The following is a 22,650-nucleotide window of genomic DNA, read 5'->3' as shown; positions in this document are numbered from 1 at the left end:
GGCGTCGTTAAAAGTTTCTCGTTTGTGTCACTAAAAAAATTGCTTGCCATCCAAATTCTAACGCAATCCACTTTACTAACATAGCTTACTTACTTACATAACTCAACACTGGAATATTTAAAAGTCGCGCCATTGCCAAAACAGCAATTGCTTTTGAAAATTGTCTACAGATGACGCAGTTAATACGATGCCCAGTATACACACGTTCGTAGAAAACGTGTTCGCTGACATTACATACTGGGATATTGCCATAAAGTTGCATAGCATGACTACCAACACAATTTTTTTCTTCTTTTTATTGGAACTGATTGAAACGCCGCGGATCGATAATGTTTTTTTTTGTAAATCATTTAATTATTCCAACTAAATAATTAAAACTTCAGTTGTGATGGAAATCGAAAAATGAAATTGGTGGAGAAATTTAACGAAAATTTTGCCATCGTTGCGTGTAACATTTGTGTTCAATTTTGTGTTAAAAGAAGGAAAAAGAATCCATCGCGTTGATGACATTAAAGTTTAATTGATTAAATTTACAATTTTATAAGTTTCTGTTCCACAAAATATTCGATTCGAATATTTTTCTTTTGTTAGAAAACGGTGCACTTACATGAACGATAGAAGCGTCGGTGTTCCAATTTGCAATCATAATCGTTGTTTCGTCGAATTTCATTTGATTGCACTGGTGTTCGTGTGGCACATTTTCGGAGAAAATAAATAAAAAGTGAAAACTAAAAACAATGGAAGCTGCAAACGTGGAGACCGAATTAGAATCGGTTCCATTCACTGATAAAGAAAGTGACAAAATATCGGATACAGTTCGCTTGGACGATGACGTCGAAGCACCGAAAACTGATGTGGAAGAGTCATTTGAATTCATTAATAACGGAGACATTGGTGACACAAATAAAAGTGATGATAAAAATGTGACAGACGAATTCGTTTCAACGTCAAAGGATGTTATTAGTTTGGATTCCAACGTTTCGTTGGACACATCCGACAAAATTGTTGATAATTCCGTAAGCAATATTGAAGAGACCGAACCGGGTCTATTGGTGGATAACGACCCTGAACAGTTGCTCACCGAAGTCAGTGCGGACGACGAAAACCTTTTGGATGAGATACACAGCGGCAGTTTCAATGCATCGTCACCGCTCGGGAAAAGTAGCAGTAACCTGAACAGATCCGTACAGAGCATCGAAGATTCATACGAAATGCTGGAAAATGAAACGCTGGAAGAAGAACATGAAGAGGATATCGAGGAGGAAGAGGAAAAGGATCGGACCAATGACGCTGATACAATCGTACTGGATGATGACGACGACGACGAGGATAATGATGACGGAGATGTGGACGATGACAGCGAGGACGAAGATGACCACTCCGAAAATAGTGATAACGATGATGACGAGTCGTTGGACGGTAGCGATAAAGATGAGAATCATGATTATGGCCATAAAGACGACGACATAAGCACGTTGAGTAGTGACGGCGATGATATTGAAATGATCAGCAAAGTACCGGACCCAAAGCCGAAAATAATTGCACGAAAGAAAGTTGTACCGGTTCACAGGCGGCTGATTAAGAAGAGCATCAAAATGTAAGTAGACACGCCAATGTTTATGATATGCTGCATGTTTGTCGTTACGTATACGTAACTCTTCTGTTTGTCCAAATTTTTCACGTGTTCAATTTCGCTCTGCGGATCTGTTTTTCTATTTTTCTCTGTCAATAAACTTAACTGCGCGGTATGATGTGTGTGTGTGTGTTTGTGTGTGTGATGGCATCGGAAACCTCGGAAAATTGTTTAAAAATATTATTTTCATTGCTCGGCCTCGATAATTATAAAAATTTCGCAATCGTTTTTTCGTTCGCTTTAAAGTACTGTGAAGTTCTTAATGCATTGACGTACCAAGGTTGCACAATACAAAAAAGTGATTTTTTTTATTTTTTGTGTTCAACTATTGTTGACTGTAAAATATTGTGTACATGCGGAGAGCAGCAGCAACCAAGCCGACACACATATATGCGAAATTGTACTCATTGCATTGCAGCAGCATTCTAGATTCATTATATCATTTTGTTTGTTTATTAAAGTAAAGCTTCTGTGGCACTGTGGCGAGATATTCATTCAATTTAGTTTATAATAAGTGTGTACAGCACATTATTACGAGCACGACCTCGCTTTGGTAAATATAAGTTCAAATGAGCCTTGACTCATAATCCTATAAAGTTAAACACAAGAAAAAAAAAAGAACCGATGGAAAACGAAACAGAGTATGATTACGAGCGAACACATTGAATTTACAGAAACAATTAAATGAACGAATTCAAATGGAGGTCACAATTTTGGGTGTACGACACTATCCGTAAATTTCTTTTCGAATCAAATGGCATGCATTCATTATGAAAGCGGATTTTGAGCCGATATGTTTTTGGTGTGTGTTTCTTCTCTTCGTGCCGCTATTGTTTTGCTCTGCGAATATGCTTTTCACTTCAATCGATTTATAGATTTGTGGGCGAAATAATTGGTCGGTTTGTGATCGATAGACTATTACAATTGGAAGGTATTGGAACGTATCCACTGTGTGATACTTTCATGGACACAATGCGTGCTACATTCGTTTCCTCAAATCAACCGGAACTGTCATGATTTATGAATAAAAAGTAGTTGGTCAGTAGGAGCAAAGGTATCTTGAGTCTTGGTGGCGTGTAGTAGAAGATTGAAAGCGCCAACAACCCTTCTGATAGAAAAAATCAAACTTTTTCAATTGGAGACAGTCTGTGTCGACATTGCAGGTGACCTCTTTTTCGTCGCTCATATTCTGGAACTGACAGTGGAGTTATTTGTTCAATTTTTTTTTTTTTTTTTCAAAAACACCTTTTATTGGTATTAATAGTACAATCTTAACTTCCGTTAATTTATTACTACTGATGAGATGTACTGACTGTTATAGGGTAGAAGTCAGTAAGACGTGTGAGGGTTTATCAGTCCAGTGATTGATTCCCATGATTCTTCATTCTTCAGCTTTTGTGAGTTCCAGTTCCACTTTTTCCAATCGTTTTGAAAGCGTTTCGATGTTATTTTTGAATTCGGCTTGCATGTTGATGAGCATTTTTACAATATCTCCAAGAGACGGCTCGCTCGATTCTGGCAGTTGCGTGTCGTTTTTTGTCAGTTGTTTTGCATTTTTCGTAACTTGCGCATACGAAGTTCCTGTATTGTGATGAGTCGTTGAACTAGTTGAAATGTGGCAGTGTGTTTCACGAAGGCGATCCACTGCTGTTTTTGCTGGTTGATTTTGACTTTTTACCTTTTTCTGGTATATTGGACATCCCTTGTAGTTGGCTGTATGACCTTCTTGTTGGCAAAGGGCACATTGTTATTTGGTTATTGGTTATTGGTTATTGGTTATTTGTTCAATGAGGGAAAAAGTTGAAAATTTCATTTTGAGTGTATTGTTTGTGGCCAGAGCGTAGCGAGTGCAATTTCCAGCTTTTTCCCGATGTAAACAAAACGTTTTTCACAACAAAGGCTTCTGAAATTTAAGGGGAGAGGAGAAAATGACTATATTTTCGCCTGCGTTGTGAAACCCCACAATCTTCTAGTACATTTTGCTTAAAACAACTCGATTTTCCGAGAAAAACGCTGTCCGCATGATTGCTCTGAAGTTTCAACGACGTGAGAAACGACGATTTTTTTAAGAAACGGCGAGTTCCTGAAGACTGGACGAGAAGACAGAAGTTCACCGTTTCTTCAGGAAGTCGTCGGTTCTTCTCGCCTTTTCCCCACTTCTTTAACATTTTGTTAAAGGAACATTCCTTTTACAAAATGTGAAGAAACGAAGACTTCTTGGAGAAACGATGAGTTCCTGACTACTCGTCATTTCTTCAGAAACTCGCCATTTTTCATGTCGTCGAAACTTCAGTGCAATGTTCGCCATGGGTCAGAAATCTCGCAAGTGTACTCTGAACAATTTTAGTGTTCTTTCTTACAAGTTGACATAAAGTTGGAGTAACTTTTGAAGGCATCTGCCGCTTTAGACTCAATGTGTGAAAGATCTAGTTCTATTGCTTTGAATTGTTTAAAAGTGCGACACTGCCGACGTGCTGAAATGATTCACTTCAACTTATAGCCTTGAGTCTAATTAGCAGCCGTTCAACATCTCAAATGACAATAGAAATGCAACACATTTTCAAATGCGACCAAAGTATTCGCTCATTTTGACCCCAACTCTTCGTCTGCATACGATCACCTTTGTAACATAGGTTGTAACACTTGGCAGGACAGCTCTTCCCCCTTTTGTGCTTTATACGTACATTCATTGCAAAAATCTCTTTGTTCACTGCATTCTTTAGCACATATGCATCACCGTCACCTCGAAACTTAAAGATCGATCATTATTGAACCCCAATTGAAACGTGCAATTGTAATAATTCTAATAACAATGGGCGATTGTTTATACTAAGTTTACGTTCCAATAACCGATCCACATATAACACGTACGGCAATAGAGTTGCGCAACATTTGTGCAAGTGATCATGACGTCTGCCTTTTTTATTTAAATTTTTTGAATTTTCTACCTGTCTTTAATTACTTACCTGTTACCTGTTACAGCCGTTCTCAACGAAACATACATCGCAAACATCATTATTATCATTACCCGAAAATAGAACTTACATGTGAGCCGTGCAGCCACTTCAACCAAATCAAATATTTCGTAAGGTTGTCATTTCTTGTGACAATTTTGTTTTTGTTTTGTTTGAAAGATTCCGGCATAGAGAATTGAAAACTACGAAAGATACGAATCTTTAAACTTTAAGCTACTTGTCTTTTTGAGTCCAAGAACACAAACTGACGTGAAAAGTTGAAAACTTTTTTCTGTGAGAAACTTGTGTGAGACAAAATTACCATCCTACGAAGTTATGTTAAGTGATAACACCCACCTACCCACCTGTAAATAAGTTATCACAAATTATCACTTTGATAAAAACCTTTAAACTTTCTGTACTGCCGACTTAAACTTCTAAAATTCGGTGGTGCTATGCTTTCACAATGGAGAAGCATTCAATTGTAAAGTACGTGTATCTCTGCATGGATTGGGTATTCAACGTATGTCTTGTACTTAAGGATGGGTCACTGATTTTTCAATATCAAATGAAAGGCTTGCACCAAAAGCTATTCAGAGTCTTGTGTGGGATTATCATACACCAAACATCTTCTCCACTTTTCTTTGACATATTTCCATAATTGAACTTTGTTCACAGAATCATGGATTCATTCCTTTCTTTCGCTTCAATCTTGATTAAACCGTTCATTCTTTCAGTTATTGTGCAAATACATTTCCACAATTGAAATTTTTAAGTGAAATGGTATCTAACCACATTCCCTATCTTCTGCTGTATATATAATGCGAGTGTGTAATTCCATCTTTTAGGTCAATCTTAAGCTTGTTTCGTACATGACGGGGTTTTAGTCAAATCACAATTTGTGCGGTTAATCGTCTTTCCACAATGTTACTTTGATAAAGTTCGGATACGCTCGTGTTAGCAAATGAAATGTTAATTTTACAAATTTTCATTAGAGGTCAAACTCTTTCATTCAATTGTAATAGGATATTATGTTGCTAGGAACAGAAAGGTTTGTTTTCATCACCGTGGTCCAGAACAAACCTTTTTGTTCCAAGGGAACGACGATTTTTTGATCGAAAGATCCAAACGAAAACGGAAACAAACGAACAGGGCGAGTTTGACAGATCAATTGAAAACGTTTACAGCTACTTGGAACAAACCTATCGAAGGCATCTACTTCAATATCAAATTTCATTTTATTCATAACAATTACATAAAAGTCTTAGCAATACGCAAAAAGTGGCGTGAGCTGGGAACAAAAAAGTGATGTCACAGGGAAGGAAAAGTGAAAGAGAAGGCGGGAGAAAAAGTTGTTGTTTTGGCTCTCTATAGTGAAATAATGTGACGTTTTTGGTCCGCCTAAATGAAAATGAGAGATTCTCCTGAAAAACAGAAAAACATGCAATTACCTTTCTAATGACACCCCACACGACCCTGTACGGCTCGTGTAACTGGAGAAATTTCTATAAGAAAAGTGCAAGTTTTCAGTTTTTGATCATTTAACGATTTTTTTTGAAAGTGGTTTTGGCATCTGGGGTCGACTACTTTACTGGGTACGTATAAGAAATTCCAATGGAAAATGAGTCCGATTTCGGTGTTCCGTTTTTTAGAAAAATCCCTCAAAACGTTTTTTAACCAAATTATAAAGTCGCTAGCAACCATTTCAATCGTTATCAAAGCATTCCACGAAATTGGTAACTTACACCACCACCGATTAAATTTCATGAAGTTCGAACCGGCGATTTCTCTCTCTTCATTTCCATACCCTTGCTGCTCGGTTAATCATAACGCTACAACGGTCAATTTTATAGATATTTTTGAACTTAAAATTGCATCCAAGGTAAAGAAGATTAACTGCGTTCCAAGGGCAACTCTCCAATCAAATACCGTGGGAAGAACGTACACAATAATTCAACAAAGTTTTCTAATGAATTGTCAGTACAAGTCCGTAGTTTCATGCAAGCTTTTAATGGCCACGAATAATGCATTCAAAACTTAACGATGTGCTAAGTGTAAATCCTTGACCCGATTTATCGACGCATACATCGGTACCATTTATACTGTAAGACACACAATAAATAAACCGTTTACGATTCAGTTCCAAGCACAAAATACATTTTCATATTGTGAAAAAGAAGACCGACATTTTATGCATACATTTCGTTGTCTACTACATCATGTAAAACATTAGTTTGGGTGATATGGCTCATCATCGTATCGTAAGATAACTCTGAATGCAAACGAAATTTATGAATAAAAAATGAAACGGCACGCAAAAAAAACCAATCGGAAAAATGTGTTGTTTTAGCTTCAGTTTTCTTGTTGTAGCACCGACGATTTTATTTACTTTTTTATTATTATTTTCTTCTTAGAAGCATGCGCTTTATTAAACTGCTCCGTGGTTGGTTTAGCATGTAAGTTCAATGTGACCTTGATGTGTGCAAAGTGCAATTATTGCATTTTGTTTCGAAATGTGGTCGCTCAGGGCATATATATTCGATAGATTGTTTATGTGTGTGCGTCTAAATAGAATGATATCAATCTGCTGATGTTCCTACAGACATTGTTTTTCGTAGCGCGATTTTCGAGATAAGGTATAGGAATGTGCATGCTTGCTGTGTGGATTGAGTTCAATAAAATCAAATATTAGGAAAATGGGAGGAGGGGACAAGTATGACACAATTCACAAAATATAACTTTCCGATATCAGATTTCGTCTCGGTCATTCGATCGCGGGATGTAGACACACAAGCAAACTTTCTCATTTTATACTCAGGTCTGACACCGCATAATGAACGAAGCGAAACTAAATTGATGCGGCAATGTCTATAATTTGTCGATAGCAGATGATTAGCCGTTTCTAAAAGGTTAAACATTCGCGTATTTCATATACAATTTACGTGCACCGTTCGTATCAGTCGTTTAACTTTAAGATATGGGAAGGTTAATCGAAAATAATTTCCATTGCGTTTCAACGTTTCAAATTGGAAAATACAGTAAGATGTCGATGTAATTCAATGAGTACGTTTAGATTTAGAGGGCGGTTGGACATATATTCAGGCACACTGCCGTATTGTAGATGTAAGAAATATGACTGGAATTTTTGTAAGTAAAATGAGTTGAAATATTGGGAATAATATGTTGACATCGTTGTTGAACGATCCGTTGATAGTTTCAGGCATTAGATAATCCTTTTTACCACTGATGTACCACAAGAATTTTCTTTATATTTAAGGGAGTTCTGCATTTGCATTTTGGATGTGTAGCACTCGCCAGTGAATGACAATCAAGTTTTAAAAAAAGAATGAATTACCGGCCAAAGTAACATTAAGGGACCATTTTTGAGTTCTTATCAAAAATTTAGCTTTTTGGGACTGCTTTGCTCAGCTTTGCTCAGCTTTTTCTAGTCTGTTTAATGTGAATCAAATGTTTACTTTCATGTAACCAATTCTGAAAGCTCAACATGCTAAGCCTAAATGGCTAACAGTGCTCTCCATAGCATGCAGAAGAATAGCATGGATTAGGTCCCGCTGGAAACGCTCGATGCCTAACGATAGGATAGGATGGAACGAGTAAGAAATCGATCTTTCCTTTGGCATCTTTGGTATCTTTGGCATCATTTTCATTTCATTTTCTATTTGAAATAGGAACTTAAATATTTTGCCTATTTGTAGATGTCGCACTTGTTAGTGTGAAATGAGAATTTTACTTTGTGATACGTTGTGGGAGTCATTACAGCTAACACTAATCATCCATCATTACGAAAAACCTAATGAGCTTAATCATCCCGAGGATCGAACCTGGGACCCATATGCAGTGAGTCCATCGATCTACCGATTGAGCTACCTGTATAGCTTTGGACCGATTTTGGTCCTTATTTACTAGACCATTACGTTCTTATTGAATTATGTAAAATTACCGAAGTATCGACGCCAAATAATTTCCAAAGCAATCATCTATGCATTTTTCGAAGTGCTCAATACATTTCTTAACCTAGCCATTTACAGTGCCCAGTTCCAAGTTGTTTTGTTCGTGGTTTCACGACTCGTCGCTTATCTTTAATAAAATCATATCCAAATCATTCAAGGTTTCATGATCCTGGATTGAATGAAAGTTTGCCTTTAAAATAGATTAATGAAAAGCTATTAACGGCCACACTACGGAATTCATTTCCAGTCTAAACTGTCGTCTTGCATTTTTAATTTCTAAGTTCTTTTCTCAGCTGTTCCACCAGCTGGCTTGCATTTTAATGGAAGCACGCGCGACACGCGAGCTTACCAGAAATGTTGAAATGCAAACCAACTGGCGAGAGCAGCTGAATGTTGAAACAATATTTGGGACCGTACTGTTTCAGTCCTCAAATGATGGTATCAAACCCATATAAACAAAAAATCTTCGCACATCAGTTCAATGGCGAAGAATCCTTTAAACCCAAGACGCAAGCATTCATAAATTTCTGCCACACACTCTTCAATATTACGTAAAATAAATTTATGGTTTAATCGTGTCTCTCTTTTAGTCGCACTTCGTACACCTACTTTCTATTTGACTTTCTTAAACTATAATCGTAACTTATATCTGATGAGTTCAGAACATGTTCTTGTTGAATTTATTTGTATTACAACAACAAAAAAAAAAGTGCCAAGCTCATGAATATTGCTCGGTGTAATGAACTCGAAATTGAACTTTATTATTATTATTTTTACATCGTGTGCAATACTCTCTCGCTCTGTTATTGTGCCGTTTACTCACATACAAATTTATATTTGTTTTCAATGCAAGTCGCTAACCCTATAACTGTTTGAACGGATAAAAAACCGTCTTATTTAACATTTCTAATTAATTATTCCAGTTCTTACACTCGAAGCTCGATTTGTCCCGACATTGGTGAATAGTAGACCTCTGTTGTTGAACCTAGAAAAACAAACCGTATCAAATGTGCAACCTCAATCAATAGGTGTGATACGTAAAAAGCGATTGAATAACTTTATTGATTTGTGTTGACACACAGGGAAAAAAAAGATTTTAAGGAAAGACAGAGATTCTCGACAACAAAATTTGTTTTAATTGATTTACATGTATCAAGTCAGTGCACTCGCCAAAACCAAAGTCAATGTACTCTATTCAACCATATAGTACACAATTATACGTACAAAATATATACGAAATCAACCACACAATGTTATAGTGTTGTCGAAGAATATACATATTCCGTTCGTACAATCTATGTGTTGTGTAAAAACTTTTAATACATTTTCCGACCCGATATGAGATTATTTTAGTTTTGAAAAATAAAGCAATGCATAGAATATATGAACCCATAAGAGAGCAGTAGACAAAGCGATTGTGTACACATGAGCACAGAAAATGTTACATCGCCAAGTTGTTTCGGTTTGTTACTAAAAATGTCTGTTGAAATTAAAATGATAAACAATAAATCGAGGTCATTCACCTTCCGAAATGCTTGCGGTTCAACGAACTTATTTCATTGAACTTTTTTTATTTTATTATTTTCTGTTTTTGTTGTTGGCCTTTTTTCTTTGCTGTTTTAATTTTAACTTTCATGATGCGATTATGAATATCATTTTCGGTATTCGGAAACATTCCCAGCTCCAAAATGACTGAATATTTCGTTTGGCTCAGCGTTATTAAATGCGATGGCATTTAATCAACATTTTATTTATTATCATTCTTCAATCAAAAACCGTGTGTGTGACTCACAAAACTGCTAACTTTATTGCGATACGTTAGCTTGTGTGTTAGGTGTGTATAGCTTTTGTGCCTATATCGACTTGGTGGTCGACAAAATCGTAAATTCATCTTGAACTTTTCAAAAGTTTTGTTTGACAATAGAAGATGCTATGTTGAAGGAAGGGATTACAAAATCGCTGATGGAATCTAATTTTTTGTGACCGATCCCATCAGGGCTAAATCTAATCAGTAAGTGTGCTTGAAATCTTGTGGTAATTTTGTATCACAAGAAACAATTAGTTACTGATCCAATTTGAATTCTTGCTCCTAGAAATATTACGTAAGATGTTACGTAATAATATACGTAAGATGTTACGTAATAATATACGTAAGATGTTACGTAATAATCTACGTAAGATGTTACGTAATAATATACGTAAGATGTTACGTAATAATATACGTAAGATGTTACGTAATAATATACGTAAGATGTTACGTAATAATATACGTAAGATGTTACGTAATAATATACGTAAGATGTTACGTATTAATATGTGTAAGATGTTACGTAATAATATACGTAAGATGTTACGTAATAATATACGTAAGATGTTACGTAATAATATACGTAAGATGTTGTTAGAAGTCAAATTCTTACGTACGAATTTGTGTAAGATGTTTCGTTACAACTTACGTAAGAAGCTACGTACACTATTCAAGTCACTTTCATTCTGTGGACGGATCAGTTTTACTTGTCACTTTATTTCTAAGCGAGAATCATCAAAGCAACTCCGTCCTAGGTTCTTCTTGGATTAATATGTTAATGTTAACGTTTCTACGCCATATAGAATCACTCGAGATTCGACGATTTTCCGTTTTAGACTCTTACCGGAAATGGTAGTCAAATTTCAGATGAACTTTGCTTCAGCTGGTCCACTCACACAAACGAAACTTGGCTGCACATGCGTATACGTTTTCTGTTAAATCCGAATAAGCGCTCTAACCAGTTTTGTTTGTATGAGTGAACCAGCTGAAGCAAACTTAGCCTGGAACTTGATTGTCCTTTCCTGTATTCGTTTATCATTTGACGATTAGTCTGCGACCAATTCTACGTTTGAATTCTGCAGTTGACACGAGTTCAGTTTTCGGTCAAGTTTTACATTAATTGGCGATCTTTTCAATGATACTCTCTCCAATTTTGATGTCATCGATTTGGTCCACAAGTTCCGTGTTCGACAAGTTCATTTTGAGACCATCTTTTCTTAACTCAAGAACTTGCCACACATTCCCATTTTGCTCCAGATGGGTTTCTATTCTTAAATTCATTCGATACTCAAATAAACTTACGAAACAATGTAAGCTTTATTGCTATATTTCCGGGTGCATCCACTATAACCACTGCACCTACACCGTCCTGCACTTACGTTGTAACTTCTTCATTTAATTAAAACTTTACGCCAGCAATAACTGAAACCAAATACCATACATATTTGGCTTTAGCTCTTTACGCTACAAAATGCATGACACGTTCATTATCCCACATGAGTTATATCTTCATCGGTTAATTAATTAATTGCATATCCAAGCATATTTTACGAAACAATTTGCATAACAATGCACCAAACATATATACTCTCGCAAAATGAACAATTTAACTGTTCCACAATGGCAACTATATCAAATTGGTGTTTTCACTTTCAAATGACCTCATGATCATCATCATCGTCATCTTGTGTCACCACCACAACGCAAACTCACAAACAAAGAGTTGCATATGCAATTTCCAGCAGTGTACGTTTATAATGTACTTTTTACCGACACAGGGTTGTTGGTTTTTCTCTGTCTTCTTTGTTATTCCAGCGAGCAATTGTTATCATTATTGCGCACCATTTGACTTTGAAATACGTTTATGTTAAAAGCATGCATAGCAAATCAAGGATAACGGTTTTTCGTCTGTGACTTTGATATGAAGGAATATTACCAACCCTTTTGACTGAGACATGTTGCTGTGGGACAAAGTTTCCATGCTCTAGTTATTCATGACTAAATTTCCCGTTTTAAATACATTTTTAAACAGAAACCTGAGTCGTCATTATCTCTTCAATTGATTTACAGCGTTCGGTTGATAGATTCCGTCCAAGGTCTCTTCTGACATCCGTTCAGGTGAACGGGATTTTTTTCCATAAAATAATCTAAATTGGATGAATATCATGACATTCACGTAGCTTTTTTTTGTTGAAGTGATATCAAAGAACGGCAGACTCATTAGAGATACAAATTTCTTACAAAAATTTGTCTCTTCAACTTGACTCAATAAAAAAAAACATTTTCGTTGGAAACGGTTTGAAAATTCCATGGCGCTGCATCGTCATTCAATTTTCCACGTATATCAAAAACGTTTTACTTGCTCAGTCAAGCTTTAACCTGTAGCAATCTCACGTTGCTGTTTACTCTCGCTCAGTAAATTTTCGTAAATTTTCATTGAACATAGAGGGTCGACGTCTGATTGCATGAATTGCAGTTTGCGTCGGAGCGCTATCGTGTAAAGAGGAGAGTGCATATACACACACGACAAAAAAAAGAAGTGAAAACAAAATTTTAATTTTTCGGTCAAATCGACACACGGTTTTCTTTTCGATAAAAATATTTCATTTTTGCTAAAGTGGAACCGAGAAGCACGTGAAAAGTGTCGGTGTGATTTCTCGAAATAAGTAAAATGAATTCGGTGAGAGAGAACGTTTTTGCATTTTGTTTTTCCTTTTTTAATTTGTCGGTATAAAATATTGTCGAACAGGCAAAATTAACAGAATGAAAAAATGTGACGCGTTTCATTGCAGCAAATACAAAAAATTATAAAATCAAACAAGGTCATACCGTACAGTACAGTGACTACCGACACCATCACTTGAAATATTAAAAAAATAAAACTCTATTTGAAAACGATTGCACATATAAACGGAGTACAGTAACACACATCAGTGTACAACTAAATATTATGACATTTTCGTTTATTGAATGCATTAGCAGCTATTAACATATTTCTGGTTGATGCCATTGAACATTTCATATTATTATTGTTCATTCAATATATTTAAAAATCCAACCATATTATTACGTGGTGTATGTGTATCGGTTGCATTGTTATCGAACGTTTTTTAATAAAAAAAAAACAATTTTTTCTTCTCTTCTTTAAATTTATTTTTAACACTACAAATGCATTGAATTAGTGTAAAGCTTAGAGGTGCAATATATGTTGCAATGGGTGCGATGCACATTACTTGCAGTTAATACGAAATTTATACGTTGAGCAGAGCTCCAATCATTACTTAAAGCGTAGGAGTTTTTATTAAGTTTTTTTTTGTTCGGTGCATGGTCGTTAGATGTTTATACGCGGTTTATGCACGAATTTGTATCCTTTTTTTGATTAAGTCCATGTTTCATGGTCACACAAAAAAAAGTTTTTCTTTTCAAAGACAATGTGTATTCAATGTGTTCGAAGTAAAGACAAATTTATTGACGATTAATATCATCGGCACAATATTTTCTGTGTGTCCTGCAAATTCCATAAACCGACAAAGTATTAAGTTTTCGTTGTGAAGAAAAAAACAATTCTGATTCGTGTTCAAGGTTATTTTTATTCATGTGCGAACTCAACAGATCAACGAAAGTAGGAGGGAAAAAAATCGGTTCCACCGTTCCAAAATCGTTGACACTTTTTTATTTAGTGAGACAGAGCACGGTGGATTTGAACCTCTTGAACATAGTCATACTACTTGTGTCATACCCGTGAAATGATCTTTTTGATTTTAGGATTAGACACCGTTCGCGAAAAATTGTCGAAACTGACTGAAAAATGGCATATATGGTCCACTAGCTCAAAAATTTTTGAAAAATGTGTGTCCACAGTAACCAATTTATATTTTGATGGTATACAAATACTGAGGTCTTGGTAATTATACTTCACTAAAGTTACCAATAGCGCAGGATTTGTATACCATTAGAATGTAAATTGGTTACTGTGGACTGTAGACTGTAATTCCACACATTCAGCCATATTTCACGTAGGCGCCTTTAGTAGAGGGCAGTTCCGTGATTAATAATCACATAAAATGAAGGCCGTTGTTAATTGCCCGCGCGGGAGAATAGCATCTTATAGACTAATTTCCCGTCCGGGCGAATAGCATTTTATAGACTATTCGCCCGCAAATGACCACTTTTACGAGATAAACATTGTAAAAGGAGGCATTAGCTCCTTACATCACATATTGTAAAGTGAAGCATCCGTGCCGTGCATCACATTATTTAACAGCTACTTGCATCACATTCTTTAGAAGGGAACCCTTTTTTAATGAATTTGATTCCACGTCTCATTCGTTAAAAAAGCCGTTAGTGCGTTAGGAAAATAACCATTTAAAAATGAAAAAGGGGATTTCCGGGCGAATAGTCTATAATATGCATAAATTTTGAGAAAAGTCGGATTTTGTAAGAATTAGTTACCATCGGTGAACGTTGACTACTGCCTACCAGTACAGTTGAATTGGACAAGGTCTAAGTTAATTATTTATAACAATACCAAACATGCATGCAATGTGTCTAGATGAGTATCCTTGCCAAGTGTACTTTTGCACCTAGGTCTTCCTACTAACAAGTTCTAGAAGGGGCATCTGACTTCTGATTACATTTCATTTTAATTCTTTGCCGTTTGTGTAAAATGAGTTTCTAGAGCTATTCTACGTGATTCTAAACAAAACCTAGAGTCGAGTGAGTTGTTTCCGGTTGATTTTGGTGGACCTCTACTGCTCCGACCTATATGGCAATGAGACTTTTTACTAAAAATTTCTCGGTTTTCGAACAAACGATCGGAAAAATGTAATTGTTACTACTAAATGAGACACTTTAATGTGATCACGCCGGCAAGGTGAAGATCGTGGTTTGATTATTGATCACGGGACTGTCCTATACGGAATCGAAAAGAACATTTCATGGGCATGACCCAAGTAGTATGACTATGTTAAAGCTCACCGTGTCTCACAACTCTAATTACTCATTTTGTGATAAAACAATTTGTTGTTCGAATGTACTGCTTGTTGATGCCATTGACACGAATTTGAGTCTCGTTTCCTTAAACTTTTTTTTCTCCATCCATTCGCCTGGCTATCTTTAAAAACTCGAAAACAGAAATTAATCATTGAAAATATTGTACAAACATTCTATTGTTGTTGTCGTGGTGTGTGCGGTTCACTCAACTTTTATTTATCTTTTTTTTTTGTTCTTTTAATTATTCAGATTAATATCGTCGAAGCCCAAACGAACAATGCATCTTAAATCGTCGAGCGCAATTACAGTGGCTACCGAACATCCGAACGGAAATACAGAAACAATTCCAACAGAAAAAACCAAAGAAGCTGAAAAGATGGTTCAAATGTTCAGCAATGAAAATGTGGAAGACGATGACGATGTGTGTCTAATCGAAGATTCACCCGTTAAAGTCAATGGTAAGCATGAAACGGAGGACATCGAATCTGTTGAGCAGAAGATAAAGATCGAACAAATGGATATTGAAGAAAACATCGAACACGAAATCGTCGACAAAAAGGAAGATGTTGAAACGCTGAAAACTGAGGAGGTGAATGTTGAGTTGAATGGAGTCGAAGACGATTCGTCGTCGAACAAATTACAACCTCCAACGACGACAGAAAGCATCGTTATCGTTGCCGAACCGGTGCCAATCATAACTGATTCGAGCTCTAAAGAAGCAACCGTTCCTACGGCACCGACCACAGTCGAAACACCGGCTGAAACTGTAAGTAACCCAAAACCAAATCATAAAAGATCTCGTTCTACCAGTCCGACCGATGACGTGCAACCGACAAAACGGCTGAAAACCGAATTGGAACAAACTTTCATCGGTCACAATAAGCGGGTGCAAGATTACATTGACAAAACATCCAACAACAGCATCGATGAAATAAACAATCACGTTGCCGGTCTTCTAGCTGAGGTGCAAGAACTGCACGCAATGGCTGCAGCCAAGGAGCAGGAGTGGAACAACATTTTGTATTTGAAAAGCGTCAAGGAGGAGATTATCTGCAGGCTGACGAGACGGAAATCGGTCATGGAAATCTCTTCGTCCAAGGTGGGTGAAGTGGAAGACTACACAATTCTGGAACAGCAACCGTCAATAAGCCAAAAAATCACCAAGGAAAACCGGAATTCGACCAGCATCAATCATTCAGCAAACATTAGCCACAGCCAGCACGCATATTTACGGAATTTATCGACTACGGAAGCCGCCAAATTGATCAATAGCAGGGCCGATATGAGCACTTCCGATTTGGATGAGGAGAGAGTCACTGCAGCGAAAATGCACAGGTATGTTACCCAGTTGTTGTTATTTATATGCATCGCTTCAATGTGTTCCATTTTATTATAATTTTGCTGTTCCCTAACCTACCGCCAGCTCCTAATCAGTTTTAGGTGTGATCTAGCTGAAATCTCTGATCCAATACTACTGGGAAGAGTCCAGGGAATCCATTCATTCCTCAACTTTGTCCCATTTGAATTGAACGAAGTTTTCGTGGGAAGTTGCTCTCAATTTTCAATTTTTTTTTTTTTTTTAAAGCATTTCTCGAATGGGGGAACGACTCGGGTGTCACACCAGAATCGTTTCTCGTCAACATTTCTGCTTTATTGTTTCAATTAAAAATCATCCGTTTATGAAAGTCTGCACGACATTTGAAAATAAGTGACTGCAGCCACTGCCACTGCACTACGAACAGAAGAATATAAGGAGACAACAATTGGACGGTTGTATTGGGAAATGCTTTGAGTTCCTTCACCAGACGCCAAGAAGTGAAGAATTCCTTCCATAAAATTGTTTGAAGAAATTTCAAGAGTTTCAAGTTCATCCACTCACTCCCATGCATGCAATTCACAAATCTAAACCGCACCCAAAAAACCATCCGAATCTACTATTGATTCCTTTCGCTTTTTTATTATTTTAACCCGACTATCAACTCATTTTATTCTTTAATAGTATTCTGTTCTCCAGAAACATACTACCGAAACCAGAACTCGCAGGCCGGTCATCACCCACTATCAACCATTTAACATCGTTAGCGTCAGCGAACATGCAACAGATTCAACAGCAACAAAAAGCTCAACAACAATTCATCGAACAACAGCAGCAAATCTACCAACAACAAACCGAACATCTGAACGGCCACCACCAGGTGGGTCGTCAAGGTGCTATCAAAGATGTAAAGAGCATCATCGAAGCGTTCCGTCAGAAGAATCCCGAACGAGCACCGCGTCGTGGACGACGATTAAAGGGTACGGGTGATGGAACGGTTATGTCACCTCGCTCGGCCGACGGAATATTGTCGCGTCAGTCGGTTGAGGGTCGAGTGAGCGAATTGGGTTTGCTGCTCGGAAAGGACAGAAACTCACGACCGTCGAGTGCTGATTCGTCGCCGGGAAATTCGAATTTGGCCAGCACGAACAATAACATATCAACGGCCAATGCCAATATTGCGTTCAACGATATGCTGATGCAGTATGCGAAATTGAACGAACGACCGGCGGATTTACTGACGAATGCATCGATGATTCGGCAGCAACAGAGCGGTTATCCAGAAGTTACATTGCATCCTGTCAGCTCACAACAAAATACGGTTCTTCATCAAAGTGATAGCCTGCAATCGAACTCATTGCTGCATGGCATTTTGACCAAGGTAGCGATTGGCATGTGCCACTTTTACACTTCCACACAATTGATTTTGGATTTTTTTTGTTGATATTTTAGCAGAACACTCGGCCATCCACCACGTACAATTCCTTTTCACCAACACTCGCTCGTTTGCTTACCGTAAGTGTTTGCCGGCAGAAAGTGAAATTCACTTGAAAATTTACCAAACCGTTTCGTGTCGTTACTACTAGGCTCCCGAGCGAATAACCGCATTGCCAAATAATTACCGATTGCCATCATCAACGCCTGTCCAATCCAAGACCAGTGGCATGAATCTAACAAAACCGCGTAATGAAATCACCATCACACCAGTCATGTCAAATCCTGCTATGCACCAAACGATTTTGCAACAACAATTGCAGCGTCAACAGGACTCTGCTGCACGGATGAAATTTCCGTTAATGGTAGGTTGAGACGCCCGGACTGGCGCAAACTTTTATTGCGACTAAATTGAGCAAAATTTTCGTTTCGGTTTTGCAGGACGACGAAGCCGATGACAGTGCCGATAGATTAGTTATAGACGAAGGCGATATTCATAATGAACAAAGTGCTACAGCTGGTGGTCGAGAATTTCCGGAAAATGAATTCCCCAAATGTCAAGGATGTAAAAAGCATGAGGCCCAGTTCGTGTGTGCTGGTTGCGAGAATCAATGGTACTGCAGTCGCATTTGCCAGGTGAATATTCGTTTTTTTTTGTTATTGTAACGGTTGAAATTCGGCCCGGCAATATTTGAAGGACTAGATTTTCGTTGATGTCTCAATTACCCATGTCACGCAATTCTTAACCGATGTATCGTATCGTATCCTAGGCGTTTCTCAAATGTAGATTTTTTCGGTATACATTTAGCTCTGACGGACATCCGGGACATCCTCTCTATCTAAATCCAAAAATCGTGGGCTTTACTTCGATGATTTGTTCAATTGTGCAACCAGTACTTTGTTTGTGTTGGAGGAAATCATGATCACTATCTAAACCATCTAAACCATATCTTCAACATCTAAGCTTAAATCACTCCTCCTATATCTCTACTCTTCCTCAATATTGTGTTCGACCGTTGGTTTTACCTTCACCGATTCGACTTTCGAGTATAACGATCGATTTGGCATCCTTCCCCGACTGTACCATCAAAGTACACCTTTGACCATCGACTTGACACAGATCTTTCGTCAAATACCTGACTGTTGGAAGTCCTGGTACTACGTTTGGTGTCATTTATTTTGTTGCCGACGCTCAAGCTCTGCCAAAAGGATCCCAAAATCCTTTTCTCGCGATTAGTTGAGTAAAACAATTTGGGGAAAAACTTTTTTAGCTAGCCTTGTAGGCCTTAAAGAGACGCACATTTTGAGTATACACACCACCAGAACCATGTTGACCTGTTGGTGATATCAATCATTTTAGGTGAAAAAATAGTTGACTTTCATAAGTCCCTGACCGGCTACAGTGACATAAGTCCGAGGCATGCTATGGTGAGAGAGTTTATAGTACCTTTGTAGCCTTTACAGTACCATGTCATGGAAAAACATCCTTGGATAAGTTACGCTGCAAAGGGTTGGAGCGACTTCAGTGGAAGTCCACCTCAAATCGACGAAATTTTTTCCGTATTTTCGAATCGAATGAGCTATAACTCAATAATATCCGTGACCCCTTGTCCCAAAATGTCTGATTTTGTTCGATGTTTTGGCGATATCTTTGACAAATTATTCCTTTGGAAGTGGCAGCGCCCAGTTTTTTTACGTTACGCTTTAGCAACGGACTATATGCAACAGTAGAACTCACCCACAGCGCGAAGCTATTAAAATAATCTAATTAAGTCATGAGAAAAAAAAATGAAAAATCGAACAGAGCTCTTCGCTCTTCCCTTGCCCATGGGTCGCGTGCAGCGAAATTGCAGACAAGTGGGTGAGTTCTACTGTTGCATATAGTCCGTTGCTAAAGCGAAACGTAAAAAAACCGGGCGCTGCCACTTCCAAATTATAATTCGTCTAAGGGCGATATCACTTTTAATCAGGATCTGGTCTCAAAACTTTAATTCGGGTTTGGCTAACACCGTTTGCGGTGTCGAAGCCCAGATTTAAACTGTAATTCTAAACACAAAACGATGGACTGAGGGACAGAACCTGCTACAACCTGCTTCAAATCATTAGGATTTATTAGAAGGGCCCGTGCCTGGTTTTTTTACGTTGCGATATGGCAACGGACCGAATGCAACACTGGAACTCACCCACAGCGCGTAGAACTGTGCGCTGGCCGGCTGCGCCGGCCACGCCAGCCGATTTTAGGCTCAGCCGGTAGTCGCCGCCATTAGCCGACGTTTGGTCAGCGGCTGTATCGGCTGAAATCCTCATCAAAGTTTGTTGAAGAAATTGTCGAAAAACATTCAAGTCTTCAACACGCCAGACAGACGTAGATCAGAAAATGAAGGCGACCGTGAGATTCACTATTTACTATCACTTGCTGGTAATGTAAAGGTCGACAATATCCGATTTTTTGGACACTTTCAATGTTGGCAAAAAGAACACTGCCTAATCCGATGACTAGTAGCAAAACAAATTTTTTCATTGCTGGATTAGTAGAATGGCTAAGCAATGCAAACAAATTTTTAAATTTAAATTTTTAATAAATAACAACTATGACTTTAGTAAGAAAATCGTTAAAAAAATATTTTTTATACGTGCCGATACCACATCAGTTCCGCTGTGAAATCTCCAAACAGGTCAAGTTCAGGTTCGAAACTGAATTCAATTTAGGTCTAAACATTCCCTTCTACATCACTAATATATCCAACAAAGAGCAGCCTTCCTCTACAAATTACGTCACTTTGTTTGAAATTTCGATCGACGACCTTCAATAAATCGAGTTTTTGAAAACTTCTGGATCCTTTATTCAGTTATATCGATTTAGCCGCTGACGCCGCCGCCGCCGATTAATTTTTTGACGTAGCCGGCCGCCGACAGCTACCGGCGTCAAATTAGCAGCCGACCTCATCGGCTGAGACCGGCGCACAGTTCTAACAGCGCGAGGCTATTAATACTAAACCGAGTCAAAAAAACAAACAAACAGCTCTTCCCTTACCCAATTTGATCACGTGAAGTGAAAAATAGTGAAGCAAACATGCTGTTTCGACCTCGGGATTCAGTGGTGGTCAGCGACTAGCGTGATCTAGTCATCATCAGTTGTTTCCACTGATCCCTTCCCAAGACAGCAGTACACTTTTAGTTGAACAATTTGCGAAAGTTTACAAGCAAGTTCATCTTCTGATGGAAAATCGGGAAATAAAGTGGGAAACTGCTGTGAAAACACGCAAGCGCAGCAAAAGACAGAAAAAATTCATTCAAACAGAATCAACAAACAAATTAAACAAAACAAACGAACCCAACTTAACTAGACTCACACCAAACTTCGGATCGTTCTTTCCATGCATTGAGGCCAAGTCACATTTTATCCGATTTCCCAACCATTGGCACAAAATTTCTAATTCTTTTCGTACACCAAGGACCAAATTTTGTTTTTTCTTTTCGATTGACGTTAAATTGACTTTCAGCTGAATGGCCAACCGCATTACTTGATTAAAATCCTATGTAGATCAAATCGGTTGGTCCTTATACAGGACGTTTGGAATCACTGAAAGAATGTTTATTTAGAAACCAAATTCTGAATGTGCCATCCTGTGTAGATTAAAACGGTGCGTCCTAGTACAGGACGTTTGGAATCACTGAAAGAATTTTTATTAAAAAAAAAACAAATTCTGAATGTGCCATCCTGTGTAGATCAGATTTAAACTGTAATTCTAAACACAAAACGATGGACTGAGGGACAGAACCTTCTACAAATCAACTTAAAACTTAAATGTTTTAAGATATTCCCGAAGTCATTCCTTAGGATACTCTATATGTGGCGAGAATACGTAAGAGTATTTAATACACCGGCCCAATATCTTCTATCTTCTTCGTCCTCATTTGGTGTTAAGGAATCTCGCGCCGCGTCATTCACAATAATTCACAAAGTGACATCTTCCTTATACAAAATGTGTCAAAATGTGAATTATTGTGAATGACGCGGCGCGAGATTCCTAGCAACCCCTCATTTACTATCCTGTTTGCTATACTAACCCAGCCTATTGAATTGCCTCAACGATTTCTGTTTACTGTGAAATAATCCAACAATTTTACTTTGTCTTTTGAACAGGTTTCTGCTTGGGACGAACATTGCGAAATGTGTTCCGGCTAAACTGACGAAATCAGTCAACTTATTTGAGTTACGCATAAGAACATTATTATGGGTTTAAATGAACTATGGTAAATAAGTGAAACATTTTGAAATAAGTGTCATGTTGTGCACACATTTACCGTTTTTTTGTAAACGAAACAAAAAGAAAAATAATTTGTAAAGAATTAAATTTGTGAAAACTGAAATGATTTATTGCTAATTATTAAACCGATACAGATACACACACTGCAACCCGATTCGGAAACATCCAAGTCTAAATTAAGAAATTCTTACAATAATTGTGATTGAGACAAAGTTCAAAATAGTAAAATCAAAATGAGAAAAGAAAAGAAAAACAAAAATTATTTTGAATTTA

General features: G+C 37.5%; 1 protein-coding gene across 4 annotated transcripts; it reads left to right on the top strand.

Moving 5' to 3' along the window:
- The first annotated feature begins 248 nt into the window (after positions 1–248).
- LOC119071616 (MATH and LRR domain-containing protein PFE0570w-like) lies at positions 249–22,650 on the top strand. 4 transcript variants are annotated; one of them, XM_037176556.1, is made up of 7 exons: positions 249–1,597; positions 15,607–16,692; positions 17,357–18,053; positions 18,128–18,187; positions 18,259–18,471; positions 18,548–18,742; positions 22,254–22,650. In XM_037176556.1, the coding sequence occupies exons 1-7, from the start codon at positions 738–740 to the stop codon at positions 22,293–22,295; spliced, it is 3,153 nt and encodes a 1,050-aa protein (XP_037032451.1). In that variant the 5' UTR covers positions 249–737; the 3' UTR covers positions 22,296–22,650. The 4 variants fall into 4 exon arrangements, with proteins under 4 accessions (XP_037032451.1, XP_037032453.1, XP_037032450.1 ...); XM_037176558.1 differs by having other exon boundaries at positions 250–1,597; positions 17,372–18,053; XM_037176555.1 differs by having other exon boundaries at positions 251–1,597; positions 18,125–18,187.

This window comes from Bradysia coprophila (genome assembly GCF_014529535.1).
Source record: "Bradysia coprophila strain Holo2 chromosome IV unlocalized genomic scaffold, BU_Bcop_v1 contig_5, whole genome shotgun sequence".
Taxonomy (NCBI): domain Eukaryota; kingdom Metazoa; phylum Arthropoda; class Insecta; order Diptera; family Sciaridae; genus Bradysia; species Bradysia coprophila.
This window is presented reverse-complemented; position numbering and strand designations above follow the sequence as displayed.

Excerpts from the sequence above, each read along its gene's own strand:
- LOC119071616 (XM_037176555.1), top strand. The coding sequence starts at position 738 with ATGGAAGCTGCAAACGTGGAGACCGAATTAGAATCGGTTCCATTCACT. Across the intron at positions 1,598-15,606 it reads ATTAAGAAGAGCATCAAAAT|ATTAATATCGTCGAAGCCCA; the intron begins GTAAGTAGACAC and ends TTAATTATTCAG. Across the intron at positions 18,743-22,253 it reads ACTGCAGTCGCATTTGCCAG|GTTTCTGCTTGGGACGAACA; the intron begins GTGAATATTCGT and ends TCTTTTGAACAG.